Source organism: Bos taurus, chromosome 15 (genome assembly GCF_002263795.3).
Source record: "Bos taurus isolate L1 Dominette 01449 registration number 42190680 breed Hereford chromosome 15, ARS-UCD2.0, whole genome shotgun sequence".
Classification (NCBI taxonomy): domain Eukaryota; kingdom Metazoa; phylum Chordata; class Mammalia; order Artiodactyla; family Bovidae; genus Bos; species Bos taurus.
The window spans coordinates 75701332-75721299 of NC_037342.1; the positions used below are offsets into that span (position 1 = coordinate 75701332).

Consider the following 19968-nt stretch of genomic DNA (forward strand, 5'->3'; position numbering starts at 1 on the left):
GGCTGGGTGACAGCTCTTCCAAGCTTGAGAAGCCCAGGACCTCTCAGTTCAGTTCAGTTCAGTTGCTTGGTCCTGTCCGACTCTTTGCGACCCCATGAACCGCAGCACGCCAGGCCTCCCTGTTCATCACCAACTCCCGGAGTCCACCCAAACCCATGTCCATCGCGTCGGTGATGCCATCCAGCCATCTCATCCTCTGGACCTCTGGGGCTGCCTAATCCCAGGAGTTCTCTCTGTCCCAGCCCAACAAAGCTGTGAACTCCACCCCAGGGACCAGCTGTTTTCTTGGAATAAGAGCTGGGGAAGCCGCTCGGAGGCAGCTGCTAGATTGCCAAGGATCAGAAGGAAAGTAAGCAGGACTGGTATTCCGCCAGTGTAGACCACAGGCCACCTGCACTAGCTGTTAAAGTACTGAATGCATCCAGACCACTGAGAGGCCACTGCCCTGAGTCGACCCACTCTGGAATACTTTTCCCTCCCCGGCTATCCTGGCCCCAGACCCAGCAATAAAAGGAGTAACATCTAGCACAGGAAAGAGTCACCAGGACATCAGGATCTCCAGACACTGATCCAGCAAGCCACACCACTTGGTAAATATTTTGAGCATCACCCCCTGGCTATCAGGTGACTAGTCTCAACTAACCGAAGGGAAATGAAACTGAACAAACTGTTGAGGGTGTTGAGGGTGATACGAATCCTGAAAACCAGCAGCTGGTCATCGAATCCCCTCCTCCATCTCCATGTCTCTCCTCCCCAAAGCCAGAAACACCTAGACCCCACCAAGTTCTGCCTTCACCCTTTCACATGTCCCATAATCACACTCAGACATTATTGCACTCTTTTATTTACAGAAAACACAGATAAAGCATTTCAATGTTCATTTAGCAAACTGAACCACTCTTTTTTTTTTCTTTTTTGGCACAAAGAGATATCACAGATGGACCCCAAGATCAATCAGAAAACCATAATATTTATCAGCCATCACTAGTCCAGGGGCAGCCACAAAACTCAGACAGACAGACAGACAGCGTTGCCACAGACTGGAAGAAATAAACAAGGTCCACATTCACCTCACAGTAAAAACCTGCTCACCGACAGGCAAGGATGGGCAGGAAAGGGCAGTTTTCTCTGCTCCAAGGAGTAGGGGGCAGCAGGTATTGGGGAGCAGAAGCAGGATGCGGAGGGATAAACACCATTCATAAATTAGAGAGAGGTGGCCTTTTTGCTTTTAACCTCTTACCTTGTTGAAGTAAGACAGTGCAAAAACTACCATACCCTGACCACTCGTCCATTCAAAAACCTCAGAAGTTGTGTGGTTTGGGGTGTCTCTCCTCTCAGGCGCCCGTGTGTGTGTGTGTGTGTGTGTGCGTGCGTGCGTGCGTGCGCATGTGAATGTGTAAGTGTGGTGCTTGTAAACATTGTCACCATCCACCAGGGACACACACTCGAGTGTCTGAACGGGGTGGGGTGGGAGCTGGACCCCACTTCGCCCCCTCTGCCCCAGGGATTCCTGTCCAAGACATAGTGCAAATTTCAGAGACAAAGAGAGGCAGGTGGAAGGGGAGGGGGGCGGACAGGGGGCAGGTAGGACACCAAAGACGGGTGGAGAGGGAAGGGGGAAATAAGGCAACAGTTAAAAACGGTCCATGTTATCAAAACCGACACCCTGTGCCCCCTGCCCCCACCCGCGGAGCCCCGGTCACGAGAAAGGGCGGAAGTCCCGCTCCTCCACCAGGCTGATGGAGGGGTTCTTGAGCTCCTCCTCCGACCTGGCCATCTTGTAGCCCAGCTGCGCTAGCACCCGCTGGCAGGCGTTCTGGGCGAAGGCCACGATGTCGTAGGAGAGGCGGAAGCGCCACTTCTCGGCGGTGGCCGCCGAGTTTCGCACCGTGCCGTACTTGTGCTTCCCCAAGGTGGGGTCTCCCCGCGTGTTGTTCTGGATCCAGCGCGCCACGTGGCTGTCCAGGGGGATGCCCAGGAACCCGTAGATCTCCTCGGTCTTCTTCATGGGGTTCCTGGCCAGGTCCTCGTAGCGCACCAGCATGTACTTGCCCTTGAGCCACGGTGGCCGCATGAGGCCGGTGGACACGGAGTTGGAGAAGTCCTCGCACACCGTGGTCAGCTGCGTCACGTCCAGGTTGTAGGGCTTCCGCCCGGTGCCGTACCAGAGCCGCCAGAGGCGGTACGTGTCGCGGAAGGTCTCACTGCGGGAGGCCAGGATGCCCCGGGGGTCCCGGACCAGCTGGATGACCTTGAGGTTTAGGCGGGGGTCTTCCACCAGGGCCCGCAGGTCGTTGACCTCAGGTACGCGCACCGTCTTGATGGCCACGTGGCTGCGCTCGCGGCAGGCCTCGGCGGCCACCGTCAGGTTCAGCAGGCCGCACCTGCGCACGCAGTCCCCCTCCTCCAGCACCAGGTCCCCCGAGCCCGGGGCGTCGCACACCGGCCGCGAGCACAGCACGCGGCTAGCCCCGCGGCGGAAGATCCTGTCGGTGGTGTGGTTGACGGGCGGCGGCTTGATGTAGTTCTCCAGGAAGTAGAGATCGCAGTCGTAGAGGCTCCTCAGGAGGTCCCGGCTGGCGCCCAGCATGACCCGCCGATCGGCTGGGCTCTTGCCCTGGGTGAAGCGGGGGATGAGTGTGTTCTGCACGTGGTAGAGGGGCTCAAACAGGTAGAAGACGTCCAGGTGCTGGTTGAAGAGCTGGCCCACGAAGGAGGAGCCGCTGCGCGTGGTGGCCAGGATAAGGATGTGGGTCTTGCGCGAGAGGTTATAGGCGAACGTGGGGCCCTCCTCGCACAGCCGCTCGGCCAGCCCAGCCTCCGCCAGGCCTGGGCAGGTGTGGAAGGACTTGGCCGTGAAGGTGCGGATGGCCGTGTATTGAATGGCGATGGAGGCCAGAGCAAGGAGGAGGACGGCCTTCCAGGAACATTGCATGGCTGGGCACCTTCATGGGGCTGCTTCTCCAGCATGTGAGGTCTGGGGGCCAAGGCAGGCAGCTGTCAGGGAGCAGCCAGGCTTGGGTGCCCCTGACGGCCGGAGGGGGGCACCGGCTTGCTCCCCGAGAGGAGCTGGGTCTCCAGCCCTCAGGGGAGGGGCCCCAGTTCCATGGCTTAGTGCTCCCAAATACACCTGAGCACTGAAGGGGCTCCTACGCTAGACTTTACCATTCTCTGGGGACTCCTGGGGGTTCTTAGGGACTGAACAAACCCATTCCCATACCCCAGGGTCTAACCTACAGAATACTGTGGGGCCTCCCATCAGAACTGAGTACCTTAGTGGGGCCTGACCGGGCAAGACCCTAACTCCCTCAACTCCCATAGCTGGGGAATGACCAGCTCCCACCCACCTCAAGCCATTCCCCTGTCTCTGCCTATCCACCCCTGCTGGCATCTCCTGGGCCACCTGCATCTTCTTCCACTCCCATGAGCTGGCACCCACTTCCCCATGTGGTCCTCTTTCCTCTGTCTTCTGCCCACCCCCAGGAGGAAGAAGGGTCCGTGTCAGATGCCGCCCCCTGACCCAAGGCCCCGTGCAAAAAGAACCCCTGCACGCCTTGAGTGGGTGGGCTGCTAGCAACCTCTGGCCACCAGGCTGGGGAAGGTGGACAATGGCGTCAAGCCCTTCCTGCTCCCCCCACCCAATTTACAGATGCAGGTGACCAGCTTATTCCAGTGGAGGACTCTTGGGGCTCATGGACTCCCTCAGAGGCAGGTGGCCCAGAGCAGACAGGGTCCAGCGGCTGCTTAGAAACACCCCTTCCCAGGCCCCAGTGGCCTCTAGGATTTGCTCCTGGCCCCTAAGGAAGGGGGTGGCCCCCAGGTGGTGCTATTGGTAGAGAATCCGCCTGCCAGTGCAGGAGACTCAAGAGACACAGGTTCAGTCCTTGGGTGGGGAAGATCCCCTGGAGAAGGAAATGGCAACCCACTCCAGTATTCTTGCCTATAGAATCCCATGGACAGAGGAGCCCGGTGGGCTCCACAGTCTGTGGGGTCGCAGAGTCAGACACAACTACTGAGAAAGGGGTCCTGGTCATGGGGCACGTGAGTGAACTGGTTTAGCTGGATGAACTGGTTCCTCCAGCACCCCTCCCCCAGCCAGTCCTCAAGGGCCTCCACCCTTAGGCCCTCACCCCCTTCAGCCCACAGGGTGAGCTCGGGGACCCCACTGTGATTCCTCAGTGGCCCCAGAGAACCCAGGCCGGGCAGAGAGAAGAGAAGGGTGGAAGAGAAGGGGCATCTCAAGGAACGGAAGAAATGCGGGGAATGGGAGGGCAGGGAAAGTGGGGGTGAGCTGGGGTCCCGGGGTAGGGGCCAACCTGAGCATCTGGAAGTTGCCCCCCCGCCTCCCCCCCAGCCGAGAAAGGCCAGCTCAGTGACCCGCCCTGGGGAAGGCAAAGGCGAGGGAGGGCTCCACCAACTCACCAAAGGGGCTGTTCGGCGCTGGGCAGTCCACAGCTGCCGGGTCTCCAGGCCTCCCTGGCAGTCACAGCCCGTGCAGCAGTCCCGTGGCCAGCAGACTGCAAGGAGACAGGGAGAGGAGTGGTGCTGAAGCGGGGCTCCCAGTGCCCTCTCCCACCCCTTCTCCCCTGTGTCGCATGCCCCATGGACAGCTCCCTAGGGCTGGGCAACGCAAGCCCTGTCTGCTCTCCTAGATCTACCCACTGAGACTCAGGGCTCCAGGTAACCCAGTGCCATCTCTGAGTCCCTGGGTCCAGCCATCTGAGTCCCAGGCAGCATCCCACCCCCTTCACCCACCTCTCCCACCCACTACCCATACCCTATGAGAGAGTGATGCTCCAGTGGGCAGGGGGCTGGCAAGCCTGCATGCCCAGCTGAGAGTCAGTGCCCCATTTAGGGAACCACCCCAGAGAGGCACCCCTCCCAGCTACCACCCAAGAGAGGTGCACAGAAATCCACTGGACACAAACACCCCCAAGCTGGCCAGCTCAGTTCAGCTCTGGTGATCGGACTGACCCAACCAGACCCAAAGCCTAGTGCCCAACAACGGTACCGTAGGGGTCAAAGTTATCCCAGAAAACGGGGCCGGCTGGAGCACAGTCCAAATGGGTTCTGCATTTAAAATCCGCAGTATCCTGACCCTTTGCAATTCACCTTGTTCAGTGATTTTCCCCAATGGGGGTTAGCGGAAGTCGGGAAGAGCAAGGAGCCTCACCCCAGATCTCCAGGTGGAAACAGCAGCTCAGTGGAGGCAGCCCACCCGCTGAAGCCCGGGAGGAAGGGACAGAAAGGAAGCGAGGTTCCTCTTCCACCCACACAGAGAGAGGAGAACGACTACCTGAAACTCAAAGCAAAAGTGGACCAGGGAGTGTCCCTGACCTTCATGCTCTTTGCAAACCCTAAGTCAAAGCACCAAGGTCACAGCATCGTTTTGGTTAGTATCCAATGAGTATTTCCTAAGCACTAAGCGGTTTACCTACCTTTGCTCATCAGTGCTCCACAAGAACTTTACGTGGGAGCCAGTATCGGTTCCATTTCACAGGCAAGAAAGCTGAGGCACAGAGACGTGGAGAAAACTGCCTGAACCCACATGCCTGGCTTAACCCCCATCCAGCAGGTTCCCCAGAGCCCACGCTCCTTCCCTCCAAGGAGACCTGACTTACTGTTCCTCCAGGCTACCCATATTGGGTCTTCAGACATGCACGTAATTAATGTCCCCTGCTCATTTGTGAATCAGCGCGAGAGGCACCAGATGTTAGAAGGCGACGTTCAGATGACTTCTGAGACTTAGAGCACGCTCTTCCCTTTGCTGTCTGGTCTGGTTGAACTACTGGCTCGTGGAGGTTGGGTGAACGCCTGTGCCTTCTGAGTACTCTTCCCACGTTCACTGTTGGGCACAATTCCCCTTGGGGGCGGGACGAGTGGGTCCTCATTTCCCAAATGAGTGCTGTTGGGTTCAGCTCACTCACCCAGCTCTCCACACCAGGGAGAGAGTCTGTTTTCCTGAGAGCCCCTGCTGGAAGGTCAGGGTCCTCACTCCCATTGTTCAGATGATGAAACTAAGGCTCAGAGACTACGTTAATGGGCGTGGTAAGCAAGTAAGAAGTAGGAGACTCAAGTCCCTCTGGATCAGACTCTTGGGCCTGGCACTGTGGCTCTTCTACCATCAGTTTGGTGGAGAAGAAACATGCTGAAGCTTAGGGATGGGCACAGAGGCTGGGGTGAGACAGCAATGGGCTGGCGGTGGCTTGGGGAGGCCTGTTTTAGGTGTGAAACCCTACTTGGTGCTTAGAGGAAGCAGTACCATGTCACCAGGTGGCAGTAAACAGGGGAAAGGCGCAGTCAGAGGTTCTGGGGAACCTCCGGTGTAAGCCGAGAAACGCACCCCCATCCCACACTGCCTCACCCCACTAGAGCAGAAGACGCTGTCTCCATCAGCACGGTTGCTCGGAGGACCCACAGAGAACAGCGTCTCAGCTTTATATGTGCCCCATGCAGAGTGCAGGCCAGCCCTGCCCAAGTGCCCCAAGACCAACGTGAACGTCTTTAGAGGACAGGTAGGGAAAGTCACCGATATTCGTGCAGAGTAATATTTTTAAATTATTCAGGAGTCCATTCTTCAGTGCCAGTGCTATTTCATTCGGCCATATTTCCTTTGTATTTATTCACAAGCATGTTATTATCTAGCATGAGCCAGGTGCTATTCTGAGCACTATGGGTAAAATAACATGAAGGAAAGCAAGTACTTCTGGCCACTCGTGATGTTTCTCCCAGTCATATGCTCCCTTTCCAGGCATCAGCTCATCTAGTGCTCACAGTAACCCTGTGGGGTCATAGTTCCATTTTACAGATAAGAAAACTGAGGTTCTACACGGTTAGGTAACTTCTCCAAGCTTAGAGCCAAGATTCCAGCCAGGCGGCATGCTCAAAATCCCCCTCCCTGACCTACCCCCTCTTCAACTACTTTCAGCACCCTTTGGTCCTCACCAAGACAGGAAATGGAAGCTTTACAGAGACTTCCCTTAACTCTTAAGATTCCCGTTCCAAAAACAATTCACCCAAGGTTTTCTTTAGAGATGAGCATCTTTCAAGGAGGAAACCATTTTAAGTTTCTTCCGCTCACTTCCCTGAACCACCTCCACCCCCAAAAACTGTAAGGCCAGGATTGGAAGCTGCAGTCTTTGCCAATAAATCAGAAGGAATTAAAGCATCATTGCGATGCTATACATCCCTTAAAAAGCAGGACTCAGATTTACAAGGTGCAATCTGGACACCCGGGAGGGGAAGATGTTGAAGGCAGGCCACCCCGTTGTCACCCCTCCCACCCCCCACCCCCAAGGAGGGCAAAGCCAGGGCATGGGAACGGGAAGATGGAGGAAGTCAGGCCCTCCTAGAAATGCCCCTGCTCTCCTGCCAGCCTGGCAGAACCAGGCCCAGGGTCCGCCAAGCGTCCTTGGTATGCTGGAAGCAACTGCCCTGGAAACCAGAGGCCCTGAGGCCCGGCCCCATTGTTCCCAGGGGAGCTCTGGCCACTGCAAGGGATATCAATACCCCCATCCTCTAAGCCGGACTGTGGGCCCCAGAGCCCCTCGCTGGGGCTTCTTGAAGCCTCTGGCCTGGCCTCCCTCCACCTCTGGTGAGTCAAAATCCAGGCAAGCCTTAGACGTGGGCATCCAGAATCTAACTTCTCTTGGGAGTCACCCACTCTCAAAGGAAAGTTCAGACTTCAGAACCAGCCACCTTCAAATTAGGGTACAGGATGGGAGTGGGAATACCTCCACCTGGGAGAACGAGAATTCAGAGCCAAGAGCTCAAGCCATGAAACCACACCTACCTGGACCTGTCACTCTGCAGGACGCGGGCCTGGGTGACTCACTCATTTTCTCTGAGCCTCAGTTTCCCCACCCGTAAAGTAAGTATAACCGTAGCAGTGGTCATCTGAACAGGCGTATAATATGGTACAGCCTTGCGCTTGGGACGTTGGCTCTGGCACCAGCCCTGTGGATGACCAGATTCCCCTAGTCTCCCCGGACCTCTGGTTTTCTCACCTAAGAAATGGGGATAATTTTAACAAGGCTGTTTTTTTAGGACGGATTACTTCGTACAGTGTCTAGCGGGGATTGGAGAAGGAAACGGCAACCCACTCCAGTGTTCTTGCCTGGAGAATCCCAGGGACGGGGGAGCCTGGTGGGCTGCCGTCTATGGGGTCGCACAGAGTCGGACACGACTGAAGCGACTTAGCAGCAGCAGCAGCAGCGAGGAGGAAGTGCTCAATAAATGTTAAGTTATTTTTATTGTCATTGATGCCTCGCGTGCTTTCTATGTCAAGGAGGTCCCTCAGAACCCCTCAGCACTGACTGTGACGGTGAGGCAGACATGCTCCCTGACCGCTGTGCCCAGACCTCTGCCAGGCAAGCCTCTGCCCGGAGCCCCTGCCTTTCTGCACACTCTTCCCAGTCGGCGAGCTCTCTCCTGCGGAACCGCCGCAGTGGCTTCCCTGCTGCTCTCTAGTGGCCACATCCTGCAGTGCCGCCCCTTAGCGCGGCGTCTCGGCTGGGTTCAGAATTCCTGGCTGGCTGGCTGCAGTCTAATGTGAGGACGCAGGCAGGCAGGCGGCGGGGAGACGATGTTGCAGGAGCAGCGAGGTGGGGGGATGACACGCCCACCCGGGCTGCGGGCTCTGCTCTGTGCTCCCCTCTTCCCTCACCCGCACACCATGAGGCAGGCGGCAACAGGCAGCCTCATAGCATCCGGAGGGCCTCAGCTCCCTGGTCTCCTTCCGCTCCGGCCGGGAAGGAACACCGAATGTCATAGGCTGGAGCAACCCACAGGCTCTGCATTTGCCTGGCTAGTGACCTTAGACTCATCGCCTGGCCTCTTTGTGCGTCGGTTTTTTCCTAAACCCAGTGACCCTTAAGGGCTTCCCAGGTCTGGCCATCGGAATTGTCCGATCCCGGGAAGCCCTTGTACTTCACCCTCAGGGTTAGGACCACCCTCCCTGAACGATGCAGGAACCCTCCTTCGGAAGTGGGAAGGCTCCAGTCACCTTCCAAGAGGCTACCAGGGCTGACAGCTCTGCCCCTGTCTCAGCCCGCTCCGTGGCTGCCCCGGTGAGGCCCAAGAACCAAGGGACGCTGCCCTTTGACGAGTTAACCTCTGCCTCCTGCTCTGTTTAATCCACACAACCCAGTGCTGTGGTTCTTTGTCTTTTCTGGGTCACAGACCCCCTTGGAGAGACACAATCCTTCATCCCTGAAGATCCATTTGTGCCCACAGTTTTACACACACAATTAGAAGGCTCTTAAACCTCCTAACACCTACCCATGAGCATCCCTTCTCTTCCCTAGAGACTTAACCCTTTCTTTATTAACATTCTCCCCCACCCTAGCATTTTCTTTTTAACCGATTCTGTCAGAGAAGGCTCCAGAAATGTTTAAGTACCAAGGTAGAACAATCACCCAAGATTATTAAGTAAAAAAAAAAAAAAATTTAAAGTCTAGGGACAGAAAAGACATGGGCAATAGCGTGCCACCATTTCTCATTTTTTTAAAAGGGAATGTATGTGAGTGTATCTATACACACACACACATTTATTTGAATCTATGCATAAACAACCACAAGAACTTGCACTGAACCAGTTAACTGTAGCTGCCAGGTGGGAGGAGCTAGGAGACGGGTGGGAGGAAGGCACAGTTTATACTGAGCATGTTGATCCAGTTTGAGTTTATTAACTTTGGGAAACAGAGAGAAGCCACCTCATGCAAGAACTGGAGGGACAACTGATGACAGGGTGTGGCACTTAAACCCAGCACTGGCATCTCACTGTGCCCCCAGGGCACTGCTCTCCCCAGGGCACTGCTGGCTGGCTCTCTCCACCGGCAATTCCAAGGCACCAGGGTTGCATTCGCCATCTTTCAGCCAGAAAAACGGCTCAGTCTGCTCAGGCGGGGGACAGAAGTCACCTGGGGCTGCTGAGACAAGACAGGAGCTGAAAAAGGGGGAGACCTCCAAAAGGGGACCTGAGGCTTTGGGAAGAGCAGCTAAGGCCCAGTTGGGGAAATGACTCCCCTCCTGGTTTTTCTCCTTGTTCCCCTTTCCCCTGCTTTTGTGAAGTCCGGGAAGACAGGAGAAGGAGAGGGAAAAACCTGATCACTGTATCAGATGACACAGCTCATCAGAGTCTGGAGTCAGTATGGAGGAGCCCCGAGGCTCTGGGGTCCCCGAAACTAGAGCAAGAAGCAGAGGGAACTGGATGGGGGAAGAGATGGACGGGGGCACAGAGTTGGCAAACAGGCCTCTGGGATGGAGCCTGCAGAAAGGAAATGCTTAATCCCTGTGTCTGCAGTAGCCAGTGATGATCCACCGTACATGTTTGTTTAGTTAAGTCTAGAACACATAAAACAGCAAAGTTTTTTCTTCCTAAGGAAAATAATGTGATGAAAATGAGGCAAGGGGAAAACAGGGGTATGAAAGTCCGAAAGAACGAGGAGCCAGGTCAGTGCACAACAGCCCATGAGGTTACACAGACAGGTCGGAGTTACCTGGCAGCCGATGAGAAAAGGGAAATACTTCATTTACGTGTTGCATAGGATCCATGAAGTGAAGATTAAAGCACCTGCTCAAGAGATACCCAACTATTCCTGTTACTGAATCCAACACAAGATTTATCCAGAAGGCTCTCCTCGAGAGCCCTGAGCAGGTATCACTGTCCTTAAGACCTCATACCTAGTAAGTCCAAAGACAAGTTTAGCAGTGCTGTGTCCTGAAACAACCTTCAAGGTAAGCAGGATGCCCATATGTAGCTCAGCCAGTGCAGCCTTGGGAGGATGTGATCTGATGGTGTCCAGACTGAGCCTCTGAGGTCTGGGTCAGCCCAGGGGTGACTGGAAGCCCCAGGGCTTCTTTCTCTTTGGGGTCATGCCCCCTCAATCTGAAACCCTGTGAGGTCTATGGGCCTTCTCTCCAGATCCACACCAATCCAAACGTGTGGTTTGCACACAATCTCTGGAGTCCCTGGGCCTCATGGCTTATCCACAGACCCCACGAAACCAGTACACACATCCTTCAGGCACCTCCGATGGGGGCAAGTTCTCACAATCATGGTTCCGAAGACAAGCATCCAGAGTTGACCATCCACCAACTTTTCACCATCAGCAGAGAGGCTTGGCTATTTCTCATGAGCCTCGATGTCTCCAGAGCAGGTCACTCCAATGTCCACATGTTTTGACCCTGGGACATGCATGGTGTCGCAAACGTCCTTGAGAAGTTTACCCAAAGGCGTGCGAGGAGGCAGGGTGAATGCAGGTTGGACATCCTGGCTGTGGGACCAGCCAGGGCTGGGCTGACTCCTACTGCTGATGCTTTACCCTGAGCAGAGCACTTAACCTCCATAGGCCTCAGCTGTCCTTATCCATGAAATGGGAAAGATGATCACAGAATCTTTCAAATATTTGGATTGTGAGAAAGAAAGCTGATGAAGCTTAGCACAGGGCTGGGCACAGAGCAGGATTCACTAACAACCCTGGGCATGATTTTGAGGGACTACTCTGCTTTCGAACTGTGGTGTTGGAGAAGACTCTCGAGAGTCCCTTAACTGCACGGAGATCCAACCAGTCCGTTCTAAAGGAAATCAGCCCTGAATATTCATTGGAAGCACTGATGCTGACTGCTGCAAAGAGCCGACTCATTGGAAAAGACCCTGATGCTGGGAAAGATTGGAGGCAGGAGGAGAAGGGGATGGCAGAGGATGAGATGGTTGGATGGCATCGTCGACTCAATGGACATGAGTTTAATCAAGCTCTGGGAGACAGTGAAGGACAGGGAAGCGTGGCACGCTGCAGGCCGTGGGGTCGCAAAGAGTCAGACACTACTGAGCGACTGAATAACAACTCAAACCTACAAACAGGCCAATAGTGGCCTGGAAATGTTCAAAGAAATTACACCAGCGCCACGGCCTCCTCCGTGAAGCTCTCACCACCTGTGTAGGCTGGAGACCCCGTTGTTCAGATTGCAGGGACTACCTACAGTCCTGCCGGTCAGGGGGTCCCGACCGACCTGAGGAAAGTTTTCCCCAGCAGCTCCTGCTGCATGGCCCCAGTGTGCCTGACTCCTCGCGGGGGAGGGATGAGTCAGAAGGGCCCAGTTCTCTGTCTCGGGCTGATCCTACCACAGCCCGGCCTGTGGTAGGCGGGCCACTGCACCCACATCAGGCGGAAAGGCCCCGGTTTCCTGTCCCCCCACCGCCCCTCCCCAGCAGCCAGGCGTCATCGGAATAGTACCCAGGCCCCGCCCCCTGGATACCGGGGGCTTTGGCCCCTCCTCCCTGCTTCAAGGATGAGAAACAGCCAACAGGAGCTAAAGCGAAGGCCGCTGCTGCCCGAGGGGCTGGGAAGAGGGGACATCTGTCCCTGGATCCCGGAGTCTCCAGTCTCGGGCCACCTGCGTAAGGCCCAGCTGGGCCCTGGGGATACGGGATGGAGGGCTGGGCGCCGGGGAAGCTCACCTGAGCTTTGGGGCTATTACATGGGATGGAGGGGATGCTGAAAGGTTGTTGCTGAGCCGTGAAAGGCACTGGGATTTTTGGCCTCTGGAGGAGAGGAATTCAATCCGGGGCCAGTGACGAGGCTGGATCACTCAGAGCTTTTGTGTAATAAAGTTTTATTAAAGTATATTCTGACACAGACATCAGAAGGGGGCAGAAAGAGTGCCCCCCACCCCGCTAGTCTTTAGCCGGATGTTATATAGCTACTAGCAGGCTGCTAATTAGAGACAGGAAATGTCTCAGAACTCAGAGACTGGCACCAGGCCCCTCACCCACGACATGCATTTTGAGATAATGTTGGCACAAGGTGAGTTGTCCCGGGCCATAAAATGATTGACATGAATCTTGAAGAAAGGCAGGTTTCCAAGCAAAGGCGTAGTCTCATTAACACAGCTTAAGAGAACATTTGCATGAGTAAAACATACTGGTTTGTCAAGTAAAAATGGACACCAAAAAATGTCTTGATTACCACCTGGCCTGGAACGGTCTGGAATGGGGCAGAAGGTTTGGGTTCAAGATCCAGAAGGTCCCCCTGGCTCCTAAGCCCAGAACTTACCACCAGCCCCCAGCTGGCCCCAAGGATGCCAGACAGTTCAGTCTGCCAGTTGTATGTCTCCTGGATGAGAAGTGTTGGGGAGAGCCGCTCACGGAGACCCTGACAACCAGTCTGTTTTACTTGACAAACCAGTATGTCAGGCTGGTTCTGAGTCTTAGGCGGAACCAAGTTGAAAACAGAGTCCAGGGTAAATACATAGCTCATTAATATAGCTTAAGAAAAACATTTCCATAAGAAAAATGCATTGGTTAGCTCAAGGTTTGAGAAAAGTTAAGTTCAGGTGGAACCAGGTGTCGTCATGGCAACACAGAATTTTGAAAGAAACCTCCTTTTAAATTTGTATAGAGAAGGGAAAAAAGTCTGACATTTGTAGTTTGCTTCTTCCTGCTACTCAAGAGAGGGATTAAAAACTGTCTGACACTTGCAGCCTATTTCCTCCATTTGGAGACCCTGGCCTTCCTGCCTGTCACCCTCTCAATACGGGCCTTGCTCCCTTCAAGCGGGGGCTTTCCACAGGTACTGCTGCCATCTCCCACAAGTGAGGGAGCTTGTCCAAGTGTGTGCGGCTTGTCCTTGGTGGGGGCCAGGATTCAAGCTCAGCTCCGAGGACCCCTAAGCGCTGGCCCTAACCACAAAGCTGAAATTCCCCAGACCACACCCAAGAGCATGGAATGGCACCAGCCCATGCGCTGACTAGAGGGGACTAGAGGGGACAGGCAGGGCCAAGGTGGCACACACACCAGTGCCAACCTTGACCTCAGCGTTCACGCAGACCCAGAAGCAGGTTCGCCCAGCAAACACCCAGTGACCATCTCCAAGGATCAGACCCCTGCTGTGTCGGTTGGAGGGGTGCAGGTCCAGCTGCGTCAGCTGCCTGCAGCCCTTCCTGCCTGGCTCCTGGCACACCACAGGTGGGTGGGTACCATCTCACCGCTTCCCAAGGGGTTCTCCCCTCCCCAGCTGAATGACAAAGAGAAGCCCATCACAAAGATTAGAAAAAATACTGGTGCGAGCATGCAGAGGGCGCAGGGCAATGTCCCACCGGATAGGCACTAACCAAAACAGACTCTGCCCCCCACTCTGGGGCCCTGGCTCTGGTTGGACGAGTAGAGGTAGGGGAGTGGGTGGTTTCATGGCCAGCAAGGCCAGAAATGCCCAAATGCCATGCAGCTAAGAGGACACCAAAAACTGTCTTAATTACCACCTGGCCTGGAACGGTCTGGAATGGGGCAGAGGGTTTGGGTTCAAGGTCCAGAAGGTCCCCCTGGCCCCTAAGCCCAGAACGTACCACCAGCCCCCAGCTGGCCCCAAGGATACCAGACAGTTCAGTCTGCCAGTTGTCTGTCTCCTGGATGAGAAGTGTTGGGGAGAGCTGCTTACGGGTACCCTGACAATCAGATGAGCACCTCTGCCCCTACATCAACAGGGACCTCCCGAAAAAGACACGATAGCAACTGCTCACGGAGGATCCATCTCACAGGGGAGGGGCCGAGGCTCACTGAGGCTGAGCGGCCTGCTGAGAAGTGGCAGAGGAGGGGCCAGATGCAGTTTATATGTGTGAGGTGCATACGCAGCGAAGTCCTCACCTGTCTTGAGTTTCTCCCTAAAGACGCAGCTTCCTTCCCTGACCCCCTAAACCCCGTGGTCTGAACCGCCCCAGCTATTGCGCTGACCCTGTTAAGGCAAACTTAAGACGTCAGGAGCAAGACGGCAGAGGCTGAGACCCAGACCTCGGATCCAGGGCAGGCTTACCCTCATTGCACTTTCCCAGGCACCCAGGGAGAGGAGAGATCACCCACCTCCCTTAAACAAGATCACGAACGTAACACTCAACGTCACGGTAATGCTCTGAGTGCGCTGTGCAAGGTACTCACTCCACAGCACCTTTGAAATGTCAGCACCAGACTGGTCTGTCATCTTCACCTGCCTACAGAATCCCTGAGGGAGGGCGCCAGGCCCTCTGCCCACCCACCCATCTTGGGGTCGGGGGTGCCCAACTTGGGGCCCTCAGCACCCTTCAAGGACGCAGTGGGTGCTAAGTGACTTGTTTTCCCCAGCAGAGACCCAGAGAAGGGGAGGACTGTGCTCTGTTCTCTGTCCCAGAGGAAGAGATGAGCGTTTGCGACAATTCCCAGCCCATGGCCTTCCAGCTCTAATCAAGGAGCAAACACAAAGAGAGAATCACTAAACATTTAGAAAACGCGGGAACTCTGTGCCCCATGCGGTACCGTGGGGATTTATAAAGAACAAATCATGCCTGACAAAGTTGATAGCTTTCTTGATAGAATTACAAGACTGGTAGATGAAGGGAATGCAGGCAGGGTAATATATCTTGATTTTTAGCAAAGCATTTGATACAGCGCCTCGAGTAATCTTACAAAATTAATTCAAACAGACTTGGCCCTAAGCACTTGTCATGGGGCTGAAAGCAAGAAGGGGCAGGTCCCAAGGCTCCCAGGTGGAGGAGGCAAGCCCAGGGGGAAGGAGCTGAGGGACAGAGTCCGAGAGAGAAGGCAGGGCTGCCAAGACCCAGCTTTGTTGGGTCAGATCTTACTAACATCTTCATTAACGATCCTGAGAGAGGGAGTAAACAGTCTGTTAACGAAATTTGCAGAGGGTATTAAATTGGAAGGTGTTGTGAACACCAATGAGGATGGCAAAGCTGCCCAGAGAGACCTGCGGGGGAAAAACCTAGGCGGGAAACTGTCAGCATGGAGGGGGCTGGGGGCCAGGGGATTCTGGGGCCACCTGGGGCTGCCAGGGAAGAGGGAAGGACAGCCCCAGGGCGGGGGTGGGGCTGGGGGCAGCCAAGGCCAGTTCGAGTGATGGCTTTGACTGGCAAAGCCCAAGGATCTGTTTTCCCATCTGTAAAACAGAAGGAAGAGCAAGCAGGTGTGGAGAATGAGCCGTAGCTCTGAGAGCTGGTACTGATGCAGGGACTGCCTTTTAGGGAGGTCGGAGTGGACACCCTCCCTATGGGAGGGAAGGAGGGGGACAGTGACCAGTGACGTGGAGAGGAGGAGGGGTTGTCTACAGGCCAGTGAGGGGAGAGCAGCAACTGAAAAACGGACCGGTGAGGGAGACTGGCTGGGCCATCACTGGAGCCCAGAGTGGCCTCGAGCCACTGCCCAGACACTGCTGAGGCACGGGTTGCTGGGGTAAGCAGATGTGGGCAGGCGCCCGTCTCCCAGCCTGCTGGGCTGGAGCCCAGAGCCAATCCAGACTTGTAGGATGCGCTGGGCACACTTCAGCTGCAGAGGTTCTAACCTGCGGGGATGAGGAGGCCAGCATCTGTTATCTTTCTGGAGAATTCCTGATTCCTCTTCAGTGGGTTACCAGGAGATGCTTCTCCAGCCAGGTGAACCCGCCTCTCCGGGATCCAGGAAGGTCGCCCCGGCTCCAGTCCCCTCTCTCAGTCTTCAGAGCTCCAAGGGGCCGAAACAGGACGCTGCCCGGCCATCTGGACTTGGGAGGATGTGTTCCCACAAGCCTCCAGGCAGGTGGGGTCTGAATGGGAGCCAGGACTCCTGAGCACGGTGCTCAGGCCCTCAGCCACCTAAACATGTGCTCCGTGGGAGGAAGAAAGGGATGGCTGGTTCCCAGCTGGGGGTGTACTGGCGGTTCCTGGGGAGGCTCTTACAGGAAGCAGGAGGCCAGCCCCGCCAGATGTCAAGACCACCTTGCCGGACGCAGAGGGGTAGATCCAGGTGAATGCACCGCCAGGGGGAGTGCCCTTCCAACACCTTGAATTAATGGCGCTCACTGAACACTCACTATGGCCGTGTTCTTGGTGTGTTCCTCAGGTTAACACATTTGACCTTCACAACAGCCCTATGAGGTGGGTGAAGAGCTCTTACTTTCCCATTTCACAGAGGAGGAGACTGAGGCATACACTGGTGGCCATGAGCCCTAGCACCTAGTCAGAAAGCCCGTGGGAGAAGCAGAACCTGCCAGGAGCCACAGAAGGAGCTGAGCAGCTCCCAGGTGGGAGGGCTAACCCCAGTGGGTGGGGAGAGGCAGCCCCTCCCACAAGGACCCCAGAGCCTTGCCCTGCCGCTCCCTGTTCCCCATGAAGGGAGCTGGTCCAACTCCAACCACACTTGTGGAGCCTGGATTTTTACTATATGTTTCCCTTCTCCCCCACCACTGCCACGATGAACAAGTCTGTTTCCATGGAAACCATACCGTGACTCAGGGCTTCGGGACCTTCTCTGAACCAGATTATGAATATCAAATGCTCTCTCCCCGCACCAATGCAGAATGAGTTGGAAAAGTAAAGAGAGACCCACAGTGGGCAAGGGAGGGAGACAGGGATGTGGGGAAGGGGAACTGCAGCGGAGTTGGGGGGTGGGCGGAAGGAGGTTCAAGCCTCTCCCCGCCCAGTGAGAGCATGGCATCTGGGCCCTCTGCAGACTCAGCGGAGCACAGATGCACACCTCCTGCGTGGAGATGTGGCCGGGATACTCATGCCCCTGTATCAGCCCCTCAGCAACCCTCCTCGGGAACTAGGGCCCTAGAAGAGCACATCCCTTCGAATGGGGACCTGCCCACGGCAAAGCTGGCCACACAGGAGGGAAGCTTGTCGGCAAGAGGAGCTTGACTTCAGACACTGAAGAGGAACCCTCCAAGCAAAAACATGGCAATACTCAGCGAAGAGGGAAATTTGGAATTTTAAGGGGACAATGTGCTTCCACTTTGCGATGAGGTGTGTGTTAACGGTGTGTGCCAGGAAGGAGGTGGGGCTAGGATTTCAAAGCCTCAGCAGGGCTGGGGGCAACATTAGCAGAGGCAGCCTCTCACCTCCCCAGTCCCCCGCCGCCCTGGCCTAGCCCCTCACCTGCCAACATCAGGACAGCAGCAGGGAAATGAAGGTTTGCAGTGCCAGGCTTCGGGGCCTCCCTCAGGGGGCCAACGGCCCAGGGCAAATCCACCCCTCCAAGCCCCAGTAGCTCCCGGAAGATCCAGGAGGGAGAGGAGAATAGATCGGAAGCTTGATACCTCCTTGGTGAATCCAATGCGTGAGTCATGACGGTGAGAGCACTTGGAGAAAGAAACAGGGCCATGGTGCTGCCCCTAAGTGTCCCCAGCTGCTGAGAGCCGGAGCCTGGGGACTGCCCATCTAAGTAAGGTCTCCAGCCCCACCTCAAGGAGTAGAGGAACCCTTGAAGCAGGTACCTGGTACCTCGGGCCCCCTCCTGCTTGCCTCCTACACCGGTCCCACCTCCGGCCCCCAACCCCCGGTCCCCTCTGCCTCCAGTCCTTATCTACCCTCTGGACATCCACCTCCCTACCCGCTGCCTTCACCTCTCTGTCAAAAGTCTAAGCCCATTCTCTGGCGCCTGGACTCCCTAGACGCCACCAGCTTCGGAACAGTGTTTAAGTCCATCAGGAGAAAAGCCGCACCAGAGGTGAGGAGCGGTAACCCTGGGAGGGGGCGGGCGCAGGAAGGAGGGCCGGGGAGGGTACCCTGTGGCATCGCAAATCAGGCCAAGGTGCCACCTGAGGGCTACCATTAGATCTTACCTTTTAACCCCTAGCTTCCCGGCTAGGGCCACTCTGGGTTCCCAGAGCCTGGGAGGGGCTGCTCTCTAGGAGGGGAAGAGCAGGCGGGTGGTTCTGGCTTCCGTGGGGGGGCTGCACCTTCCAGCAGCCCCTGTTCCCCGCTCCCCCTCCAAGACCAGTTCATCGCAGAGTGGTGGGTGCGGGTGCGGGGCAGTGGCTGGGGGCAGGAAGCAGACGACAGCCCCCGTCTCCGCGTGCAGCGTGGTTTTGGAAAGTTGGTGCAGACGTAGGGACCCCAGGGTCTGCAGGGGTCTCAGCAGCCCCGAGCCCGGCAGGCTATGGGACGCCAAGCCTCAGGCAGCCCCCGAGTGCGCTCCGCCGAGGAGGGGAGCGGGTGCCTCGCGGCCGCCGCGCGACTCAAGTTTGCTGCCTTCCCCGAATGGGGGCGGGGAGGGCCAGGGCGATCGCTGCGCTCACCCGCCGCCGGCCCCGGAAAGCCCCTTCCTGCGCCCGACAAGCTGCGGTCCTCCCCCCGCCCCGCACCGCCCGTAGCGACTGTCCCCAAGCGGAGGGGCGTCTCCCACCGCGCCCGCGCCCCTCCCGGCTGCTGCGGCGAGTGTCCGCTCCCTCCCGCCCCGGGGCCCGCCGGGCCCGGCCGGTACCTGGTCGGGGGCGCGCCGGGAGCCGCTGCAGCGCCCAGCGCCGGCTCCATCCTCGGGTCTGGAGTCAGGCTCGCCGGAGGCCGGCAGGCGGCGGCGGCGGCGGCGGCGGCATCCTCTGCCTCCCGCGCCCTCCTCCTCGGCCTCCCTCCTCCTGCCTCTTCCACCGCCTCCGCGCGCCCCTCACGGGCCCCTCTTCATGGCCCGGGGGCGCGAGCCCAGGACCGCTCGGCCAGCTGAGAGCGTTCTCCGGGTCGGGGTACGGGATCGGAGACCGGAGCGCGAGAGCCCCGGGGGCGCCGGGCCGGGGGCCGGGGGCTGGGACCGAGAGCGCGGCAGCCTGGGGCGCCGGAGCCTCGCCGAGCGCCAGCCGCCCTGCGTCCCGAGCCCTGGGCAGCAGCGGCGGCGGCTACGGCGCTGAGCGAGCGGCGGGCGCTGCGGTCCGGGCTCCACCCCCCCAAAGCCGCCCGCCCCTCAGCTGCCGCCCGCCCCCTGCTCTTCCCCACCCCGCTAGCGCGCGCCCTCCCGCTCCCCGCGCCGCCCTGCCGGCTCAGGCTCCCCGCGCTGCTCCAGCCACCAGCCCTCGGGACACCCCCGTTCGCAGGCCGGTTCCTGTGCCAACCCATCCAAACCCGGGGGGAGCCACACCCACAACCCGGGTTTTGGAAGCCCAGCGAGCGAAGGCGCAGGCTACCCATTGGCACCACTTTCTGTACACACCCCTACCCCGCCCCCGGTGTGTGTGGGGCGGG

The 19968-nt window shown here is 57.2% G+C and overlaps 1 protein-coding gene across 9 annotated transcripts; it reads right to left on the reverse strand.

Annotated features, from left to right (window-relative positions):
• Positions 1-826: 826 nt before the first annotated feature.
• On the reverse strand, positions 827-19614 carry CHST1 (carbohydrate sulfotransferase 1). 9 transcript variants are annotated; one of them, XM_059874614.1, is made up of 5 exons: positions 5622-16316; positions 5435-5509; positions 5174-5292; positions 4423-4517; positions 827-2977 (listed from the first exon to the last, which is right to left on the reverse strand). In XM_059874614.1, exon 5 carries the CDS (start codon positions 2933-2935, stop codon positions 1700-1702), a length of 1236 nt encoding a protein of 411 aa, XP_059730597.1. In that variant the 5' UTR covers positions 2936-2977; positions 4423-4517; positions 5174-5292; positions 5435-5509; positions 5622-16316; the 3' UTR covers positions 827-1699.
• Between the last annotated feature and the right edge of the window lie 354 nt (positions 19615-19968).